Here is a 22,127-nt window from a genome sequence, read left to right on the forward strand (position 1 = left end):
TGGCCCCTCCGCATCCCATTGCCGGGACCAAGAGGGAGAGGACGGTCTCTGCAGAGCTTTTGCAGATTTACTCTGTGCATGGGGGGGGGTACTGTGGGTCCCCCCCCACGGTCTGGGCACCCCGCAGCACCCCAGGGTGCTCCCAGCACCCCAGGGCGTCCGCCCCGGCTCCCCTCAGCGGCCCCAGCCCCCGTGGCGAGCCCTTCCTTGTTCTCCCTGGAACAAAGAGGTCAGTGTCTCCGCTCTGCACCGGCCGATAACCATCGGAAACCCTATCTGCTCCGCATCCGCTGGGACGGCGTTATCGGGGATGGCCCTGCGCCCTTGCTGTCCCCCCCGTGGGCATCACCCTGGGGCTGGGGGGGATACAGGGCAGGGACAGAATGGGGGGGACAGCTGGGGCGAGCCAGCACGTGGGGCTCTGTCACTTGGGACCCCTAGGCTGGTGCCGCCAGCAGGTCTACACACCCTCCAGAGCAAGGCTCGTTTTGCAGGAGCCCCATGGGACCAGCGGGGGGGGGCAGACAGGCATCTTCCTCCTCCTCCTCCTCCTCCATCAGTGCAGCAATGGGCACACACGATGCTCCATGCCACAGAGGCGTTAAAGCCACCCAGTGTTCCCAGTTCCCACTAAAACCTCAGGACGGGATAATCTCCCACATGGAGACAGAAAGCAGAGCCAGGCAGGATTTGGGGGAGACCCCCTGCACCCCGCCCCCCCCCGCCGCCGCCAGCAACAAAGACGAAGGGACCCGAGGGCGACAGCCCGTATCAGGGATGGGGCTGCGATTCCTTCCTCGCTTCCCCGAGCAGAGATAGGGAGGGAGGCAAGCGGCAGAGGAGAGCAGGGCTGGGAATCATCAGCCGGGCTCGATAAGAGAGCTGCTGAAATGGGAGCAAAAATATTTAGACAATAAATGAAGTATCAGAAAAAAGCCGCGCATATCTTTAAGAAATCAATCATCCTGTACCGGGTGTCTGGACACACGGCGCCAACCGGGAGATAGGGAGCCAAACTGGGCAGATAAGGGTTAATCAAGGATTTAATTCGGCAAAGATAAACGGGCCTGAGCTAAAAAAAAAAAAAAAAAAAAAGAAAAAGAAAAAGAGCAAAGGAGAGAGGAGGAGGAGAAGGAGGTGGGGACGGAGCCTGGGCGAGATCCTCCGGCCTCGAAGATCCTGGGCTGGAGCTGTGCACGTGTGGCTCCGGGGGGATGTGTGGGGGGAAGGATGTGGCTGGGATGCAAGGATCCAGCACCTACAACGCCTCTACGTACACACACAGGAACCCGCCACGTGCGCACCCGTGTACGCCCATGCTCGCTCACACCCCCGATGCTCGCCCTGGCGCAGCGTGTGGCCGATGGTGTGCCCCCGCCACCGACAGCCACCAGCCCCGCCGCTGCCTCCCCTCCTGCCCCTTCACCGCCGGCTGCAGAGCTCTGGCGCTTTCCGGGCACATCCTGGGAGCAAATTTGGGGTGGGAAACCCAGACCCCATCTCTTCTGCGAGGACACACGTGCCACCGAGCAGCCTGCTTGCCTGCAGCCATGGGCAGGAGGGGACAGCCGGCATCCTGGCCCCCTGTGATGCTCTGATCTCGGAGCGGTGGGGAAGGAAACCTCCTGGGCACCCGAACCAGGTGATTCCCAGGGGGTCAGGAGCTCAGGCAGGGAAAATCCCTCCCAAATCGAATCCTCTTCCCAAACAACTCGTTTCCTCGGGACTTTCCCCACCACTGTCCCCAGCAGCCTGTGGCAGTGCTCCTTACCGTCTCGCTGCGTCCCGGCGATGCCGGCTCGCTGTGGATGCTGCCCTGGAAGGGTCCCCAGGAGAAACCCTCGGGGAGGCTCCTGCGGGTTCGCACCCGCCTCTCCCCCTCCTGCACGGCCAGATCCAGCTCATCTGCGGGGAGACAGGCACAGCATCAGTGCGATGCCACCCAGCCGGACCCCCGGCAGCCCCAGGTCCCCAGGGACATGGGCACCCACTTGGAGCCGAGAGCTGCTGGCGGGTGCCCCGGGGCTGTGCGTTCACGGTGGGTGGGTGGGATCCGGCCGCTCACCGGGGGATCCGGGCACGGCACGGGGGGTCCGAGCACGGCGGCGGAGCGGAAAGAGCATTTCCCATCCCCGCACCCAAAGTCGCAGCAGCTTCAGGGCTTAATGGCTTTGATTATCTGATAAGCCTCTGGTTTAATGGGTTAGATAACATGTTAATACGCTATGAAGGCTGCTCTAAAATGTTTTAACTGTGCCTTTGTCTTTCGGAGCGCAGATAAGATGGCAGGTAACCAATACACAGATGGATGTGCGCTGGCTGCCCCTCGCTGCGCAGCGGGAAGGGGCCGGATGCTGCACCCCAAAAAACAGGATGCTCCTCGAAGATGGCAAGCGACCCACCAGGCAACCAGCAGGGCAGGGTGCCCAGGGCACCCAGCTGTGTCTGGGAAGGCTCACGGCACCCCAGGGTGCTCCGGGTCAGTGGTGGGGATCCCTGCCGAAAGCCACCTGCGCAGAACCCCGTCCTTCGAGGGCAGCGTGGCAGCCGCAGCCGGTGCCCGGGTCCCGTGGGCGGGGAGGAGGCTGCGCTCGTTTGAAGGCAAAATTGCTTTCCGAGCTGGGAGCGCAGGGAGGATAAAGCGATCCCATGGCTGCGGAGATTGAAATCTGATGTGTTTATTAGCCGGGCTGACATCTGGATCCTCTCGGCGCTGGGGTGAGTTAAGGTGAGAGACGGGAAGTGCTGGCTAGTGAGCGCGGGTTGGTGGCGCCCGCGATTGCCCGGGTCCCAATGTCACCTGCGGGTCCCCTCTGCCTGACCAGGAAGCTCTATGTTGCCGAGGTTGCGGCTCCGAGCGCATCCCAAGGGAGCAGCCAGTGCCCCTCGGCAAAACCTGCTGCCAGCCGGGACGTGGGCTGGAGAAAAAGTGTTGGAAGGTCCCTGAAGTCTTTGGGGTCACCAAGCTGGTCCCCATGCTTAGGCACGTGCCAGCCTCCCTCCCCGTGCCGCAGCCTCCAGCCTATGCCGGCGAGCGGAGAGATGCGCTCTGCCCGCAGCTCCTGCGCCCTGCCGGGGTGCAGGCAGGGCTGCCTTCCCCTTCCCGTGGCACCTCCTGCCTGCAACCCCTCCGTGCCTTCAACCCGGGAGCCCTCGGCGCTGGCTTGGAGCCGGCACGCTCAGAAAGCCACCCCGGCTGCGGGGATCCCGGCTCCGTTTCTAGCTGGGATTTCATCCCCAACAAAGTGGTTTTGGGAGTGAGCGCGGTGCTGGGTCTGCCCATCCCGCATCCCTGGCACCCCCCTGCCCATGCACCCACTGGCTCCATCTCAGGATAGGGAGAAGGAGGAGGGTTCGGGTCTTTGAGGAGATGATGGGATTTATTTCCTGGCATGAACCGGCGCCAAGGATGGGCAGCAGCAGCCCCTCGGCCGGCTGGTCCCTCCTACGAAGGACCATTGCAGTCCCAGCATCCCCAGGCCACTGGTCCTCACCCCCCCAGGCTCCAGGGGGAGTTCAGCAACCCCCCAGATCCCCAGGACGGTCCCAACAGTGGCGGCTTCCCCCTGGCTTTGCCACCCCATATAGCCTGGCTGCTTTTGGGGAACGGAGTCCAACTGCCACCTCCTCCCCCCCGTGCCCCCCCCTTTTTGCCCCCCCTTCCCCCTGTCTCACTGGTAATCAGCGGCGTTTGGGTCAGGAGACCATGTCTCCGAGATAAGAGCGTTCGCCTGACACTTCCCATGTCAGAGCACTTCATCTTCTGTGTATCAATCCCCAGCAGAGAAAACACGCAGGCGCTGATAAAGAGAAAACCGTTCCAGACAGGGGGACAAAAATAGTGTTGCCGGAGCCGGCCCCGCTCCCCGCCAGCGCCCGATGGCCACGGCACCGTCCGGTGGCCCAATCTGCCAGTGTCACCCTGAAAACGGGGCGGCGGTGAACCCCAGCCAGTGATGCCGAGCGGTTCTCCGTTCGGATGGGCGTCCCTGTGCCCGGCCAGGGATGCTGCCGGAGCCCCCGCGGTACCCGGCTGCGCCCACATTGACACAGTCAGAAAAAAAAGAGAAGGAAAAAGGTGTTTTTTCAAACTAACCACAGGGCATCGCTGTGCTTCTCCCTTGGCACGGGGAAAACGATGCTGAGCTGGGACGAGGCAGCCTGGGGGATGCTGTGTGTTCACATTGTCCGCACTTTGGGAACAAAGCCGAAAGCAAGCAAGCCGCGTCCCCACATGGGGACAACCACGGCAGCGGGGAGCAATCCCCATCGCCGCGCACCGATGGTGCCAAATTCAGCCACTTCGCCCTGCCTGCAACCTGGGGAGGTTGGGAAGAGCCAGTGCCGGCCCGTGGGGTGCCCTGGGTGACCCCCCGGCGAGCGGTGAGGAGCAAAGTCCACGGGTGCAAGTCCCCTCCCCGCGGGATCCCCCCCGGCAGGTGAACACCACCCCGGGTATCTCATTTGGCCATCGGTCCCTGGCCAGGCGGCGCCCCGCTGTTATCGCAGGAGGGTTTATCTCCCCGATCATTAACCAAATTGGGCAGGGACCCGGCTGTTTGCTTTGGGTTGCAAAGAAAAGCGGCAGAAAGGAAGGAAGGAGGGGGGAAAAACCCCCCTGGTGAGCTGGGTGCACCTGCTCGGCACGGTACGGACCCCGGTGCTCTGCCTGCTGCCGAAACACGGGGTGCCGGGACTGCTCCCTGCCCCCCGGGACCCACAGCGCCTGCTCGCCCGGCCCCGCGCCTCGGCTTATCTTCCCATCGAGAGATTTCAAAGAAATAGGCTGAGCTGTGCCGGAGAGCAAAGATTAATCCTGTCATCACACCGCAGCCGCGCATCGGGCAATCAACGGCTCAGAAGGCACGGCTGGCACCCGAGTCCCCAGGGACCCGGAGGTCCCGGGAGGGCACACAGGGAGGCACAAAGCTTTGTCCCTGGGAGGGACACAGTGCCGGCGAGCCATCACCACGCAACACGGCTGCATCTTCCTCCAGCATGGGGTGACCGCAGGACCGGGGTGGGATGGAGATGAACTTCTGCAAGAGCCCATCTGCAAGGTGACCCACAGCATCCTTATGGCCGGGGAAACAGTGTGGCCAGGCAAGGATGCACCGGCTGAGCCGGGCCAGCTCCCGTGGCCACCCAGGATTGCTCCTGGCTGCTCCAGAGGTGCAGTTGCATCCATGCATCCGCATTTGTTTTCCCTCTGTGAGTGAGCAGGAGGGAAGGGCAGAGGGTGCCCGCCCAGCCCTGGGAAAACCCATTGGTCCCATCCCAAGCAGCTCCCGCATCCCCTCGCCCCAACTGCATCCGCACGACTTTAATCAAATCCCAATGAAGCGGCTCTGCCCCTCGGCGGGGATCCAGCCTCGGAGGTCCCCGGAGTGTTTGCAGCTGCCTGGATACTATCTGGATAAATAATGCTATCGGGGTGTCACGGGACTGCGTCCCACCATTGGCCACACCGCGCCGCTCCTATTAATACAGCACTTTGCACCCAATCCCGGGGGCTGCCAGCCCTGGGGGGGCCACAACGCTGGGTACAGTCCCCGAATGAGCCCCGGGTGATGCAGAGCCTGGGGGAATGGAGACAAACTGGTGGTCTCTTCTCCCATCCCCAGCGCATGCAGGACGTCCTCATGGCACGGGAACTCCTCAAAGGGGAGGGAGGATGGATGGATGGATGGATGGATGGATGGATGGATGGATGGATGGATGCATCCATCCATTGGTACCCAACCTGCTGTGGCTTTCCCGCTCCCGCCCGGGGAAAGCCGAGCAGGAGAAGCCCCAACTCCCCCGTCAGCCCCGGCCCGGCCCCGCCGCGTGCCCCAGCTGCTGTTTTTAGAAGCGGCGAATGTGCGGCGGAAGGAATAAATCCTGACAACTCAACTAGTGAAATGATGTGATGGCACCACTCCGATAAGATGGAGGGAGGCGATTGGGAAGAGTCTTAAGCTGCGAACACGCAGCATCTCCACTCTTCACCTCCGCTCACAAAGGGAAATCTCTCCAAAGGGGCTAAGGAGATTATCCCGGCTTTGCCGTCCCGGGTGCTCGAGTAATCAGGGCAGTCTTGGGGACGACAAAGGAGTGAGGAGGGTTTAAACTCGAGCCTTGCTGGGCTGCGCCTGCTTGGGCTCAGCCTGGGGTTGCTCTGGCTGAGCTGCCGTGGACCAAGGGGGACCGGTCGTGGGAGAGCTGGGCTGCCGCTGGCTCTGCCCCCCAGCTTTGGGGTGCAGGGGGGGAGGGAGCTGAGGGGAGATTTCTGCTTTTATCGCTCCTGCCCATCGCTGGCAATTTATTGATTTTTTTTTTTTTTTTTTTTTTTTTTTTTGACAGAGTACAAAAGCAAATCTTTATCAGGCTGAACCCTGCCCCCGGTTAATGGAGGAGCTGTGACCTACCCTGGAGAGCAGAGCAGGCACCTGTGTGCCTGGGGAGGGGGGCTGGGAAAGGGGGTGGGGGGGGTATCGGCACCCAGGAGGTGCTGCACCCCAAAAGGGCCGGGCACCCTGCTCACCAGCTGTGGTGCACAGCTGGCAGGCGCTGGCAGCGGGGCGGGCACCGGCTGTGCCACGTATTGCCCAGGGATCGCCCTTCCCGTATGCCCCATGTAAGCCGGGGTGCCCTGCCCCAGCAGGATGCATCCCGATAAGCCTCCCCGGGACGTTTGTGTTTGGGGTGTTGCTGTGTCCTGCCGGGCTGTGGCCCTGACAGGGTCCCCGTCCCCGGGGTGTGTGTGGGGGGTCCCTGTCCCAGGAAATAAATGGGAGCTGTGCCCACGGGGACAGCAATAAACACTGGGAATAGCATCAGAAATAGCTCAGGGAGGATGAGAAGGAGGAAAACTTTCCGGTTCCCCTAGGGCTGCCAGGGGTGGCCGGTCCCCTGTGCCACGGACCCCTGTCCCTGTTCTTGGGGCTGCTGGGACCCCCCAGCTCTGCCCATGCTGGTGCCAGGCAGCGGGTAGGGGTGCGCTGGGTGGGGGCAGGAAGCCGGAGGGGGGGAGGAAGGGGCCCCCGGAGCCGATGCAGAGGGCAGATAACCCCTCCGGAAAGGGGAGGGGACCGCACGGGGGGGTCACTGCCACCCCGCCAGCAGGACCTGCCTGTGGGGGTGAGGGAGGACAGCACCCAGACGGAGGAGGGCAGTGGGAGCTCGGCTTCGTACCGAGCCCCAAACCCACTGGTCCTCAGGGCTCTCACCCCATGCAAGACTTTATTCTTCTTCCCAAGGGAAAATGGCGGGGAGGATGGGGACAGACAGGGGAACGCTACCTGCACATCTCAAGAGCCCCCAGCACTGCCTGACTCAGGGGTGTCCCTCCACTCCAGCAATGTCCCCAAACCGGCCCGAGCCTCCCTTCCACGCTGCCAGTGTCCCCAAACTGGTCCGTGCATCCCCCCACCCCAGCAGTGTCCTCAAACTGGCCTGAGCATCCTTCCACTTAGCAATGTCCCCAAACCGGTCCGAGCATCCCTTCACCCCATCGGCGTCCCCAAACTGTCCTGAGCATCCCTGCACGCTGCAGTGTCCCCAGACAGAGGCCAAACTGAGGGCAGGGACCTGCGGGCACATGGGCAACACCCGGCAGGGACAGGGTCCCCTTTGATGTCCCCAGTCCAGGACAGGTGCCACCGCCCCTGCTGGGACCTTCCTCAGCCTGATGTCAAACATCCCGTTGCCTTTGGTGCCAGCGTGTGCCTTTGCCAGACACAAGGCAAGTGGGGGGTGGGGGGGGTTCAGGGCCCTGGGGGACCCCCTGAATTGGGGGGGCTGCTGTCCCGAACCCCAACTTCTCCCCCTCCCCCAGCAATCTATCACAAACACAACTATCTGCTGCTCAGCCCGGCTCCCAGCGATAAAGAGAAATAGCTGGAATAATTTTTCCCACCCACACATACCAGGGCGGAGGGGAAGGGAGAGCGATGGGGCAGATGCGGCGCGGTGCCGGCCATCCGGACGAGCCATCCCCCCCCTCGCCGTGCCCTGCTTGCCCCGATAATAAACCTTGAGGTTTGCAGACAAACTCCGGGCAGCTGGAGATTATTCAGGCAGGAGTCGCGGCGCAGATAAACACAACCGAAGGCGAGCGGGAGGCGAAGGGGAAGGGGAAGGCGGGTGGCGGGGCGGGGAAAAAAAAAAAAAAAGTCTGCAGTTTTAATTAGATGCATCAAAAAATTAAGAAGCTGCTCTGCCCCATCCTGATACCCCACACGCAGAACTGGTGGTGAGGATGGGTTTGGGGCTCACGGCTGGTCCCAGGAGAGGTGGACCTGTGCCGTGCTCTGTAATTAACCCAGAGCCATCGTTACCACCCGGGAGCAATTAAACAAATCCCGAACAGATGAGGCAGCAGCTGGGGGTGGGGGCTCATCGAGGTGGGAATCTTGGTGGGGACCCAAATAGCAAAGCCGATATAGGAAAGGGGGTGAGGAACCCCCTGGGAACGACTGCCGCTCTTTCAGGGAGGGTGGTGGGACACGTCTGGGGTGACAAGGCAAAAGCCACCCTGGGTTTGGCCCCATCTGTTCCATCCCTTCCCAAACAGTGGCCCATCGGTGTCCCCACAGGGACAAATGCAAAAAGCTTCACCCCACCTGGCAGAAAGACAAGCGCTGGCTGGACTTCCCGGGGGCTGCAGCCTCCTGGCAGGTCCTGATGGGGATTCTCCAGTGTCCTGTAATGTGGTTGAGCAGCCGGTCCCTTAGCGGGGCTCTGCTCTCCTCCATTCCCCTTTCCCAACACCGCATTCGTGAAATTTGTCAGAGCTTTTCACCTTATCCCTCTAGGAAAACTGGTCCGACACGGTGAGGTTGGCTGGGCAGCGATGGGGAGGGAGGGAGGGAACGGCCCCGGGAGGGGAGCTGGAGGCTGCGGGGGCTCCCGAAAGTTTCTGCTACCAGTCCCGCTCCACAGCGAATAAAAACAAGTGGGAAAGATGGAAACCTGGGGCATGGCAGAGGGCTCCTGGAGGGGTTGTCGGGAAGGGTTTGGGGGAATCTGGGGAGGATGGACATCCCCTCTCGAGTCCCGCCAAAGGATGAAGTGGTTGGCATGAAGCATGGCTACGCTCCATCCCAGGATCCCATCGGGAAGCAGAACCGAGTCAGGGTGACCGGCTGGCCTGGCCAAAAGGGCGGCACATCTGTAAAGGCTCCCAAATCGAGGATTACAGCCTCCAGCTCCCAGGGATTTGCATATCAGCCAGGCGAGCGGCAGCCCCCCTCCAGCGAACAAGGTCATTTCAAAGATAAACCAAAATCCTCCTCCTTCCTCGCCGGCACACAGGGCCAAGGAGCCCCACGGCGAGGTCCCGGCACGCCGTGTCCCCGCGCTGCCGAGCCTCCGGCACAGCCGTGCACCCAGCGGGCAGCAGTTTTGGAGACCCAGAGGGCAAAGCCATAGGGGATGTGACCCAGTAGCCCCCCGAAAAGGGCCAGGGGAAGGCGAGACCCCACATGTATGAACAAAGGCGCCCAGAACAGCCCGTGTGCCCCCCGCCCCCCCCGCCACGCTGCATCTTCGCGGCTGCCATTGCTGACATACGGCGGATCCTGCCAGATAAAAAAGAAAATTCAGGCTGCTCAGAGTTTCCCTTTTCGCCAGCTCCATCCCTGATAAGTGCAGAGCCTGCAGAGCGCCTGATAGACGGGCTATCGCGGCGGTTGGTGCGAAAGGAACACCCTATCGCTGCAGCATCGCCGGACCGCCATCAACTCCCAGCCACACAGAAATTAATACCACTCCAATTACCAGAATAGAGATGGGCTGGGAGAAGGCGATAATAAAATCTCTTTTACATAAAGAATGCAAATAACCCGCTCCGGCAAGGGAAGGGGGGGAAGGGGAGGCATGGCCAGAGCCGAGGCTTCGTGGTCCCTTTTTGGGGAGCCGGTGGTTGACGGTGCTGCCAGGATATGGGGCTGCGCGGTGACGTGACCCCGGGATATGGGGACACCCATGGGTTTGGCACTGCAGCCCCCTCCCGCCCCGTACTGGGATGCCAGCGCAGGAGCGGGGAGCGTGGCAGCGCTGGGGGCAAAGGGCCGCGGAGCAGATAAGGAGGAGCCGGGGGCGGCCACGCAGCTCCTTCCTGCCCGGCACGCAGGAAGGGCTGGGATATCAGCGGGGCCGGCAAGCGCTTCCCCTCGGATGGGACGGGAAGGGGGAGCGGGGCCATGGCTCCCCACTGCCGGGCCGTGGGGATTTCGGCAGCTGCAGGAGCACGTGCGCTGGCAGTCGGCGTTTCCCAGGGCTTCTCCATTGCCCAGCCCAGGCGAGAGGCTGGTGGCCTTGGGGACACACCAGGGGACACCCCCCCTCAAAATTGCATCCGTCCCTGAAGGGCGATCGCTGTCCTGCATTAGGGTCACCCCTTCCCATCACACGCTGCTCTGTGGGGCTACTCCAAAACCAGATCCACCGGCCCTCAGGAAGGGCAGGATGCGGGCAGGGGCTGGCAGCACAAACAGAGCCCGAAACATGGCACACCCATTCTTCGGGGGTCTCAGCTCCCCCCAGGTCATGTCCCCATCCACCCGCCGGTGCCATCCCCGGCGGACAGGCACCCACAAACCCAATCTACGCGGCAGAGCCCCGACAGTAACCCCATCGGCGGGTTGGTTTGGAGATAGCGGGGCGATAGGGCACGGGGTACCCACAGGGCACGCCTGGCCTCGCCGGGCTCCCAGGGCACCAGCGGCCCTGGCGCGGAGATGCGGAGAGGGAGATAGACGGCTGTATTCGCTCCTTGGGGTTTTGATAACCATCGCCAAACCGCTCGAGCGTCGCTCTTGTGGTTGCCAGGATGTTTGCAAAATGCCCTCGCGAGCGTGGGGCAACGCAGGACAGGGTCGAAACACTCCCTGCGCCGGGGAGCGTGATGCCGGCCGTGATGCTGGCATCCCCACATCTCCTCGCTCAGTTTTTACCGTCCCAACAGCAGCTTGGGGACGTGAGGGACCACAACCACCATCTCGCACCTCCTCTCCCAGCAGAAGTGCTGGTATTTGAAGCCTGCCCAGCTCCCCGTGCTCCCAGTCCTCCTCATACTGGTTTTTGCAAGAGATGGCTAATGCCCGGGGGCTGCTGCAGCCCGCGGTCCAGCCAGGATGGAGCGGGATGACCGGTCGCACACTGGGGACTCACCTGGCCCATTCCAGGTGTCCGGCTCCTGCAGGTTTTCTCCAGGATCTGGCTTCTCCGGCTCCTTTGGGCTCTCCGGGGTGTCTCTGGACTCTGCAGCAGGAGAGGGAAGGCAGGAGGTCACGCGCGGGGAATGTCAGAGGCAGCATCCCATGGGGGTCAGGACCACTGGACCGGCAACACCCTGGGGCCAGGATGTGTGTGGGGGTTCAGCCTCAAGGATGCACGTGTGCTTTTGGGGGTTCCCTGTGTCCAACCCTCCCCATTGCCCACCCAGGCGGTCCCCTGCGCCCCATGGGATGACCCATAGGGACAGCCAAGCCCACCCACGCGTCCTCCCCAGGGATTTCCCGAAACTCCCTTGGGCGGGCACCCACTTCCCCCCACCCCCCCCCATCCCCTGAAAAACCTCCGCATCTCTCCCATCCCACTGTGGGCCCCACGTCACCCGGTTCGGCCCCACTCCCGTCACGGCTCTATTTGTGGCGTATTCATAGCAACTTGATAACAATTATTTTCTCCATTAACTGCTGCTGGAGATGCAGCTGATAAAGCCTATCTGCATATGACAGTGTGGAAGATTAGCGCCCAAAGTACATGTTTGCCTTGGCGTCCCGGGCGGATAACCAGCACGGAGCCCAATCGATCGGCGCCAGAGCGAACACCCAGGGGTGACGTCACCGGCATTGGAGATTATTAATACAGGTGATAAGCGGAATGATTAACATCAAATAAATCAATCACCGGGTATAAAAGTCCTATTATTTTTGGCTATAAATCAAAGTGCCTGGCATATCGATTTTTATCCATCGCGCTGAAAGCTTTAGTGGCCGTTATTGCTGCTCGGCGTTATCTCTGCTATCACCTTTTTATCGAGGCAGGCTAGTGCCAGGTGCAGCTCCGCGCCCGGGCTCCCAGCTCCCTCGCCCCCAGCCCGGCTCCCCCATCAGATAAGAGCCACTCGCTTCTCCCTGCTGCCGAGCAAAGTTTGCCGGCGAGCCCTCCTTTCCCCCGGCTATCGGGGTGCCGGCGTGGCTCCCTCCTCTTTCCTGGAGCACCACGGGTTGGCTCCCGTGGTTTTGGGGGACGCTTTGCTCCCCGGGTTGCCGGTGGATGAAGGCAGCGGGCGGTCGCCGGGGACCGGCCGGCTCCATTAGCCGGCACAGCCTTGCCCTGCTGCGGTTATCTCGAAGGGCACTGCAAACATTAACTGATTAGGGTTTGCCCCCACCTCCACAGGAAGGAACTTAAAGGATATCTGGGGACTGTTTCGGCCCGGCCCTGAAACGCAGCCACCTCTGGGGTGGGGCACGGCACGGCACGGCACGGCACGGCGTGGCGGCAGGCAGGCGGCGGCGGCATGGGCAGGAAGCAGGCAGCAACGGCCCCGGCCCCCCATCCCCATCCCCATCCCCGCCGCTGCCAGCACTTACCGCCTCGGTGGCTGCTTTGCACCCTGGGGGGTCACTTTGCACCCCAGTGGGGGTGTCACTGTGAGCCCCCACATCGCTCCACTCAGTGCCGGGGCTGGGGGTGAAAGGCGCCGAAACGGATACAGGGCGACGGTGCTCATTAGCAGCCATCGGGGTGAGCAACCCGCCTCCGGTTTCCAGCCGCCTGACTTGTTGCCCCCACCTCCCCCCAGCACGCCGCTGCCCCGGGACGAGCCGAGATTGCTCCTGCCTGTGCCAGGGAGCATCCTCGCTCCCGGCTGATTGCTCGCCATCATCCCGGGGCCAGGCTGTCCCCAGCGGGTCCCGCCACCAGCCAGAGGGTGCCCGGAGGGATGGAGCACCCTAGGGAGACTGGGGGGGGGTGGTGTCTCACTTAATCAACAGCCCACCCCTCGATGGGTGGGTGAGTGGGTGGGATGCTTCATTTGCTAATTAACACCATGAACCAACAGCAGAGATGATGCCCAGGATGCTGGCATGCCCGGCAGGTTGCTCCATTGGCAGAGCCCATCCCCATGGTGGGGGGACACCATGGTCAGACCCCGCCATCACGGTGAGACTCACCTTCACTGCCGGGGGGGCTGGAGGCGTCGTGCTCGGCAGAGCCCTCGTGGTCCGAGGCGGCCCCCTCCCTCTCCGAGGGGCTCTTCTCCCCCACCGGGCCGTCCTCGCCTTCCTCCATCGCTGCCAGGGAACCTGCCGAAACACAGAGGGGGCGGTTAGGGGGGAAAAAACAGAGGGAAAACACCCCAGTGAGTTCTCCCAGTTGGGAAATATAGGAAGCCAGTGCTCTGGGGGCTAGCAGAGGGCCTCTTCCCTGGCCACGGGGGCCTGGAGGAGATGTCCTGCAGCTCTGCGTGCCACGGAAGGAAAACGCCATCCCCGACCAGCCCTGTGGTCCAGCATCTCCCTTGTCCCCTTGCAGAGGGGGTTTATAGAGCCACCGCCTTGCTCCGGGGCGTCCCCAAGGGATGCCCAGTTCCACTGCGGACACTGTGGGGAATGAGCCCCGCATCCCCTTGGGACGCGAGAGGGGTCCCCACGTGCCGCAGGCACATGGCTGTGGCACGGCGAGGTGCCCACCCCGCTGCAGCCCTCACCTGCACTTCCCACCTCAACCCCCTCCCTGGCCCCGACGCCTGCCCTGGAGAGGGCGAGGGACCCCAGAGGCCGTCCCCCAGGGTCCCCAGCACCCCTTGTCTGACGGGGGACTCATGACACAGCCCCCCCGCCATGCCCACAGCCCCGGACAAAGGGGGATGCTACGGCAGGGATACAGGGTGCATGGAGGGTGCAAAGGGGGTGCGTGCGGGGGACACCCCAGCAGTCCCCCCCCCGCCCCCAACAGCCCTGCCAGCCCACCCTGCCGTTTCCATGGCAACGCAGCATCCCCATCCCCGCCGAAACCAAGGAAGAAAGGAAGAGCGGAACACGCGGCTCGCGCCGCACGAAGCCACGCCGGGGGGTGCCCGGTGTCCCATCCGTCACCGCCCGCCGAGCCCGGCACGCGGGCAGGGGGAACGAACGGCGCGGTGACAAACCCTCTGCAGACCTCAGCTGCTCTCTGTGACTCCAGGCATGTATATTTACAGCGGGAGAACAAAGAGCCCATAATCTATACAAAGCAGACAACAATGAGCGTGAATAAAGAGGCTGCCGGAGAAGGGAAGGCAATTTATTCTAATTCTGCTAATTTCAGTTCCAGCACAATTAAAAAGGCCCTGATAATATTCAGAAACAATCGCCAGCTAACAAATCGTTTCTCTCGCTGTAAATGAAACATTGTTAGGCTAATTTCTTCTTTCACGCCTTCACGGCTCTTGGGCTTCTGATAAAGTTAACCCGACTCTCGCCTGTTCCGTGGCTTGGCACCTCCAGCCTGGCCGGGGAGGGATGGACGGAGCCGGGGAGGGATGGATGGAGCTGGGGAGGGATGGACGGAGCCAGGACCACCGGGGGTGCCCAGACCACCCGCATCCTGCCCCAACACACGGAGCCCTGGCTGGGAGGGAGATGGGGATGCCCCACATAAATGCGATTGTGTTTGGGTGCCGCTGACCGCCTACAGGGATGACGGATGGCCGGCAGCATCCTGGTCCCACGTCACCGCGGTCCCTGGATGCATCCCAGCACCCAGCCTGCCCCACTGCGGCATCCCGCTCCCAGCGCGCACGTCCATCCCCAGGGGATGCTCTGCCAGCGGTGCTCCCGGCGCTGCCGGCTGCGTGGGTTAAATGAACTACTGGATAGCTTTTAAAAAAAAAAAAAAATTAAAAAAAAAAAAGGTGGGAAAAAAAAAAGAAAAAAAAGCAGGCGAGGGAGTGGGAGCGCGGAGCAGGGAGCGGAGCGTCACTTCTCCGGGATTGCTGGAAGCCCTGCACAGTTATCACCGCACACAGCCTCCCTCGGCTTGCCTGATCTGTCTATTCTTCATTAAGCAAATACGCTGAAATGGAAATGAAAACATAATAGCTATTTGATTTTCGGCGAGATATTTTGCATATTGGTTCAGTGCTGATAGTGGAATTTCATCAACTCCCTTTTTTCATGCTTTAAAACTGAATTACTGAGGCTGGCTTTACAGAGAGGGGAAGAGCCAAAAAATGCTCCCTTCCAAGATACTCCGCTTCGACGATTAACTCTTCTCCCTCCCTCCTTCTCCCTCCTTTTTTTTTTTTTTTGATAACAAGGGAGAATTTTTTTCCTTTTTTTTTTTTTAAAATTACGGTTGTAAAAACTTGCAGGAAGCGGAGGCGGTGTGCCCATGTCACCCGCGCGGAGGCTGGGGATGCGGGTCCGGGTGGGTGCGAGGGTCGGCATTCCCAGGGCTTTTCCAGCGGTAGGAAAACCCATCGTTACCCAGGTGATGATTTAATCATTTCACTCAAATTAAGGTTCTCCCGGCGCAGGAACAATAAACCTTTTCTTGATTCTTTGCGCTTAGCCGGTAAATTTAATAAAAGGAAAAATAATATAGCAAATAAAAAAAGGAGGGGGGACTTCTCCAGGCTGCCAAGAGTGAGACCCTGGACGCTCCGAAAGCCGGCACGCAGACAAGAGCAAAGCGATAAGAGGCCTTGATAACAGATAGAAAATAGCAACAGCCCCAGACTTTCCCACCGGCCCTGGAGCGAGGAGGAGGAGGAGGAAGAGGAGGAGGAGGAGGAGGAGGAGGAGTCATCCCCATGGCGGAAAGCAGGTCCCAGACCAAAACCACATGCAGGCTGGGGGCAACCTGCCTTCGCCGTCTGGCATTCATCGGCACGCATCCAACTCCAAAAACTTACTATTTTTAAAAATAAAAAGGCTGGGCAGGCGGTGAGCCCAAGGGAGGGCTCCGGGAGCCGGGGAGCGAGGGCGAGAGCCCGGATCCGGGTAGACTCAACGCCCCGAACCTCACCGACAGGCACCTCAAAGCTTGTGGTGCAGCCCGTCCCCAGGGCGCTCGGCTCCGGGTGTCACCCCCTCCAGCGCCCGCGGGACCAGGGGGACATCCCCACCTCCACCAGGCTCCGCGGGACCATGCAGGCAGCACAATGGAGGCCACCGCCTTCATCATCCTTCCATCTCCTCCTTACCCTCACCCTGGCCCTGAATCCATCTTCCAATTAAAAATAAACCAAAATAATAATAATAATAATAATAAACCAATAAACAGCTGGCTGAGGCTCCCCACCAGCACCGCCACGATGCTCATCCATCGCGATCCAGATGTGGGGAATCCAGCTCGGGCATCACCTCCTCGAGGCGGCGCCGCTGCCCCTAAACCTCCTTTTTTTTCCCCACCAAATTTTGCAGCCGTGAGCAAAGGGCTGCAGGCGCGGGCAGGGGGGGCCGGCGTTCCCTGGGGAAAGCCGATGTCGGAGAGGGGCGCAGGAGCTCCTGGTGCAAAGCCAGCTCTGGTGATTCGGTGGGGTCGGGCACAGCCCGGGGATTCCCCAGGGTCTCGTAGCAGGGTTGTGCCGTGTCAGCCCCGCAGCAAGCAACGCCCAGAGAACAACCTGGGCTGCAAATCCCAAAACCACTGGTATCTGATGGGACACCAGCCCGCCTCTTCTCACCCAATTTTTCCCTGGTACGCATTAATGTTTGCCTTTACCAACGACCTCGAGTGCCCCCGAGCCCGTTCCCCGGGGATGGGGGATGCCAAGCACCACAGTCGAGGGCAAACGAGGTTTCGGTGGCCGGGAAATGATGCCGGTCCTCAAAGGTCACGTTATCCAGCGGGTTATTTTTTCCCTCCTCTTGCTTGATGCTGCTGGGATCCAGCATTAAACAGCAATGCCCTCCAAAAACGAGGGTCCCGCGAGACACACCTTCCCCCGGGACCCCCGTTTTGGAGGAAAACGGACTTTTTTTTTTTTTCTTTGAACACAAATCAACCCTCTCCCCTATCAGCCTGGCGGCAGCATCCCAGGGCCAGGCTCCCCCCGCAGATATCAGGACATTAAATATCAGCCCCATGCACGGAGCCGATAGCGGTTGGGGCCAGCCCCAGCAGTACCTATCTCTAATTAAGAGCCCTTCTCCATCACCCCCAGATAAAACTCACCCCGACCCTTCCCGCGGTGCCCTGTCTTAGTTAAAAGGGCAAGAAAAAAAAAAAAAATAAAATGTTTGGGAAGCCGGTAGGTAGAGGGGGGAATTTATAACGTATTTATAATAATTTATTATTACATTATGCCTGATTTATCCAGGAGGGGAACGAAGGATATTGGGGGATGCTGCAATTGCTTGCAGAAGGAGATGCTAAGACTGCTCATGGGGGGGGGGGAGGGATTTATAATAATTTACAATTAGATTTATAAAGTATTTAGGCCTAACTTGTCCAGGAGGGGAAGGAAGGACAGTGGGGGAATGGAGGTGGTGGGGGATGCTGCGGTCGCCTGTGGGAGAGGGGATGCTGCAATTGCTCATGCGGAGGGTGTGGGTGCTGCGAATGCTCGTGGCGGGGGGGGGGGGGGGTGGGATTTAGAATAATTTATTATTAAATTTATAAAGTATTCAGGCCTAATTTATCCAGGAGGGGAACGAAGATGGCAGGGGACGCTGCGATTGCTGATGGGGGCGATGCTGCAATTGCTCATGTTGAGGGGGGAAATTTCTAATTAAAGTTATGATTTATTTAGGCCTAATTTATCCAGGAGGGGAATGGAGTACAGTGGGAGAACGAAGGATAACGGGGGGATGCTGCGATTACCGATGCGGGGGATGCTCATGTCCGCACCCGGGAACATCCCGGCCACTGCAAATCCCCATCCCGGCGACGCAAAACGCCCCATCGGGACACAGCCCCCCCCCCCCCCCCCCACCCCCGAGCATCCCTGCCCGATCCGGGGCAGCGCTGCCCCACGGGAGTCCCTGGCCGCAACCGTCGGGGAAGAAAAGAGCCGGGGAGAAGCAGAGCCTGAGAAAAAGCAGCCCTGCTGATAGGGGAGAGATTGGTTTCAGCCGGAGCTGCTCCCCCTGCCAAGTCCATATCCTATCGGCGCGGGGTGCAGTTACTTAACATTCATCACCGCCTGAACTCTGTAACTTTATCAGCGGCCGAGCATGGCGCCATCGCCGAGCCCAGCCATTCCCGGCGCTCAGATAGGGCCGATAAACCGCTGATAGATTACAGGAGATTGTTTCACTTCAGGGGCCGCGATTACTAATACTAATAGCGAGAGAGCCCGCATCATATCAAACAGCGGCTGGGGGGGGGGGCGGGAGGGAGGGGAGGAACGGGCCGTGGGGGGCACGGGAAAATAATGAGAAAGAAAATACAGGGACAATGACAATGAAGTGACTTTACGTTTCAGATGGGGTCGATAACACCCTGATAGATTTTAAGAGAGGAGAGAGTCTAATAGAGCCGTCCCCGTCCCCGGCACATCAGATGGATGGGAGCAGATTGCTCCGTGAGAAGGGGATGAGATGCTTAACGCGGTCCTGCCTTCCCGGCTGGTGGTGGGGCCGGGGCCAGGAGATGTTCAAAGGACAGGAGGGAAACTGAGGCAGCCGGTGGAGCCCCTCTGCAGCCAGCGGAGAGGGACCGGTCCTTACTGGGGGGACCTGGGAGTGTCCTGCATCCCAATCCCCATCCAAGAGCAGTTAGAGATGTTCAATCCCATGCCAATCTAGGCAGGATTTGGGCAGTCGGGTGTGAGCCCGTGGCTGGGGAGTGGCTGGATACCCCGATATCCACGGAAGGAAGATCCATCCATGAAGATCAGGCTCCAAATGCACACGGGTGTGCGAGGTGGCACCGAACCGCGAGGCTCATTGCCACCGCTGCTCCTGCGCCACGTGCCTTCACTGCTGCTGGCCAAAGGAAGTGTTTTCCAGGTGAAAAACCCCTCAATTCTGGTACTTTTTCTCCCACCTGGAATAAAGCCGTTCCAGTTGGGAACAGCTGGAGGCCGGGGGGATGCTCCCCCGGCAGCACGGCCCCATGGAGCCCATCAATACCAGGTGACGGCGAGGCCAGAGGTCAAGCTCTTTGCTAATCTAGCGACAAATTACTCCGGAGATGCCGCAACGGATCCGTCCCCCTCCCCGTGGGAAGAGGTTTTGGGTCCCGCCAGGCCCATCCCGCTGCCAAAAGCTGCCACGAAGGTAATGGGGAGAGATTTCAACCTCCATCCCAAGACTTTCAGTCCATGATGGCACCAGGCGAGAACAAGGATGGAGGGACAGGGACAAGGATGATGATGGATGTGGCCCAGAAGGCCACCAGACCCATCACTGAAGGTGCTCTGGCTGGGGTGTCCCTGCTGCTCACAGCCCCCCGGTGTGCCCAGTGCCAGCTCCCAGTGCCATTCTGGACCATTTTGAGGTCTCCAGCCAACGCTGCAGCAACGAGCAGGGACTGGTGGGGCTGAAGGAGCAGAAAAGGACCCTAAGAGGGGTCCTTTGGGTGTCCCACCTGCAAGAAGCAGGGTGGGCGGCTGGCACTGGGCAGAGGAAGGTCACCAGGAGCCACTGGGACAGTGCTGTCCCCAAAACCCCTGCTGCCACAGCCCCCCGCCACCCCAAGCCTTCGCTGGACCAGCACAAGCGCCCGCTGCGACGCAGCCCCTCCATCGCCAGCACCTTCACCTGGCACCCCCAACCCTCCTCTTCCTCCAACTCCAAGCAGCATGGCAGTTCATGCCCGGCTCCGCGGACGCAGAGTTTGCCTCCGTACAAACACGCGTGCCTGCGCTGCCTCTTTCTTTTTTTTTTTTTTTTTTTTTAAAAATTTTTTTTTTTCCTGTTCTTGGCATTTTGGTGGAGCGAGATAAGAGTAAAAAACAACAGTGCTGCTCGGAGAGTGAAAAAGGGAGATAGATAACGCAGATACTGACTCCTACACAAAACAGTCCTGGCTTTATCACTGCTTTTTATCACAGTTCCTCTAAAAAAAATAAAGAGAGCAGCCCAACTGGAATGGGGCAGCACATTAAAAAATGAACTTTATACCGTTTGCTCTTTAGTTTTATATTTAGATGAAACAAACTTAGATTCTTGAGGTTGATACCTTTTCCAGTGCAAGGAACCAAAAAGTCTGGAAACCCCATTTGCTCCAGTAGGGACGAGCGAGGAAACTCAAGTAAAATTTCAAAAAGCAGATGGTAAGGGAACGGTGCCCGCTCCCATCACCTGGCCTTGTTTGAGGCCACCGGGCACGAGGGTTCAGGCATCTTTAAGCCCAGATGGGCCAGTGGGATGAAGCTGGACCCAACGCATCCCACTGGACTGGGCAGCATCCTGCCGCAGAACCAGTGAGGCTCAGGTAGGAGGTAGGTGTAGAAATGCAGATGCCTCCCGAGCATCCCTGCGCCCCACCAGCCGCCCGCTGCTCCTTGGGGACAGCCGGAGCCTGCCCGAGATGCCACAGCTGGCACCGGGATCCTGACCATGCGCCACAGCCATGTGGCATCGCTGCAGCCGCCGAAGCCAAACATCCCCGTGATGCAAACGGGTCCCTGGCATCCAAGGACAGCATCTCCATCCCAGCGCGGGGACGTACGCCCACATCCACACGGCTCCCAAAAATTCTTTGCCCGCCGCAATCCCTTGTCCCCAAGGCCACCGCACAGGACTCTCCCCTCCCGCTGCCAACCCCGGGCACAGGCTGGCACTTTGGAGCCGAAAAACCCCAACCCACAGGGCACGGCCAGAAAAAGAGGGAAGGGAAAAAAAAAATAAAATAATAAAAATGGACTGGAGGTTTTTCCCTCCCCTCGTACTCCCTTCCCTACCTTCTTTTTGAAAAACATAATTTATCTGTGTATTATCAAGAAATCCAGACACTTTAATCAGTGAGCTATGAAGTCAGTATTTCCATTCTTATCTAGCGGAGGAGTGGAAATGGAGAGCAGATAGGCAGCTCCGAGCCGGTCCGTGGTGGGGAATGTTAATGGGAGGAGCGGCAGAGCCATTGGCTACCGAGCTGCCGCTATCGCTGCCATTATCGGGGCGTTATCAAGGCAACCATCGCAGCGCAGTAATGGGGCCAGTTCAACTTTCCGCATTATCATAGGAGCTGGAAGTAGCATGAGAGGCCTCGGCTGGGAGACGGAGAAGCGAGCGAGCGGCTGAACTTCCCGGCGGAGCAGGGAGGGAGGCGGGGGGGGCGAAGCTAAAAAGCAGCTTTTCCTCCCCGCGGTCCCCTGAGCTGGCGATGCGCGGGGTGATGCTCTCCCGCTCGGGCATCCTCCCGTGCATCCCAGGTACCGACCCCCACGAGCATCCCCAAAGCCCTGGGTACCAGCCCCTAAGCCCATCCCCAAAGCCCCGGGCACCGATCCTGCCGCGCATCCCCAAATCACGGGGCCGTGACCCCCGGCTTCCCAAGGACAAGACAAAACAATGCACCTATATTTCATCAGATGAACAAATTAGAGGAGCACATTTCCTCCACGCGCTATCGGACGGGAGATGTCAAGAAAATATGTTGATGTGAGAAAGAGGAGATAAAGAATTATTTTGGAGGAAAAAAGCCGTGGAAGGCTCTTATCTGGAGTGACTCATAGGCACACACTCCTTAACCCCACTGCAGCCCAAGGTCAGCAGTTACATTCCTTTCGGCATTTCATCCCTTCCAAAAAAACATGTTGCTGCAGGAACAATGCGGAGCCTTTGCCGGGCAGCCATCGGAAGAGGGAACTGTATTACCCCCGAAACACTTGAACTTTCCTGATAAAATAAGCAGCGGGACAGTAGCCTGGCCAAGCCGGAGCGTCCAAAAGCCCTGAGTCAGGCAACAAAAACAGTCATGGGACACGTTGCAGAAAAAAAAAAAAAAAAAAAAAAAAAAAAGAGATTGGCCTCCTGCTCCCACTCCTGCGCCTCTCCAACGGCGGGGAGTCAATTTCTTCTTCCCCCAGCAAGAAAAATCCATGTCCTCGCCGCAGCCATAGGACTCGCAGAGCCGGAGCGCGATGCGGGGCTGGCAGAGAGGTGTCTTCCACTTTTTTCCTCTTAGATAAAGAAACCTTAAAAGCACGAGGTTTCTCTGCCCCGGCTGTCCCTCCAGCTGCTCCGACCGGT

At 59.9% G+C, this 22,127-nt stretch overlaps 1 protein-coding gene across 1 annotated transcript in view; it reads right to left on the bottom strand.

Annotated features, from left to right (window-relative positions):
- Positions 1–22,127, bottom strand: part of ZFPM1 (zinc finger protein, FOG family member 1) — a 34,813-nt gene that overhangs the window by 6,389 nt on the left and 6,297 nt on the right. The window contains exons 2-4 of the mRNA XM_074582717.1: positions 13,173–13,304; positions 11,158–11,247; positions 1,772–1,905 (exon numbers count right to left, since the gene is read on the bottom strand). Coding sequence (XP_074438818.1) covers positions 1,772–1,905; positions 11,158–11,247; positions 13,173–13,304 — 356 coding nt within the window. The remainder of the gene's footprint in view (positions 1–1,771; positions 1,906–11,157; positions 11,248–13,172; positions 13,305–22,127) is intronic.

The sequence above is a fragment of the Larus michahellis genome, chromosome 4 (genome assembly GCF_964199755.1).
Source record: "Larus michahellis chromosome 4, bLarMic1.1, whole genome shotgun sequence".
Lineage (NCBI taxonomy): Eukaryota > Metazoa > Chordata > Aves > Charadriiformes > Laridae > Larus > Larus michahellis.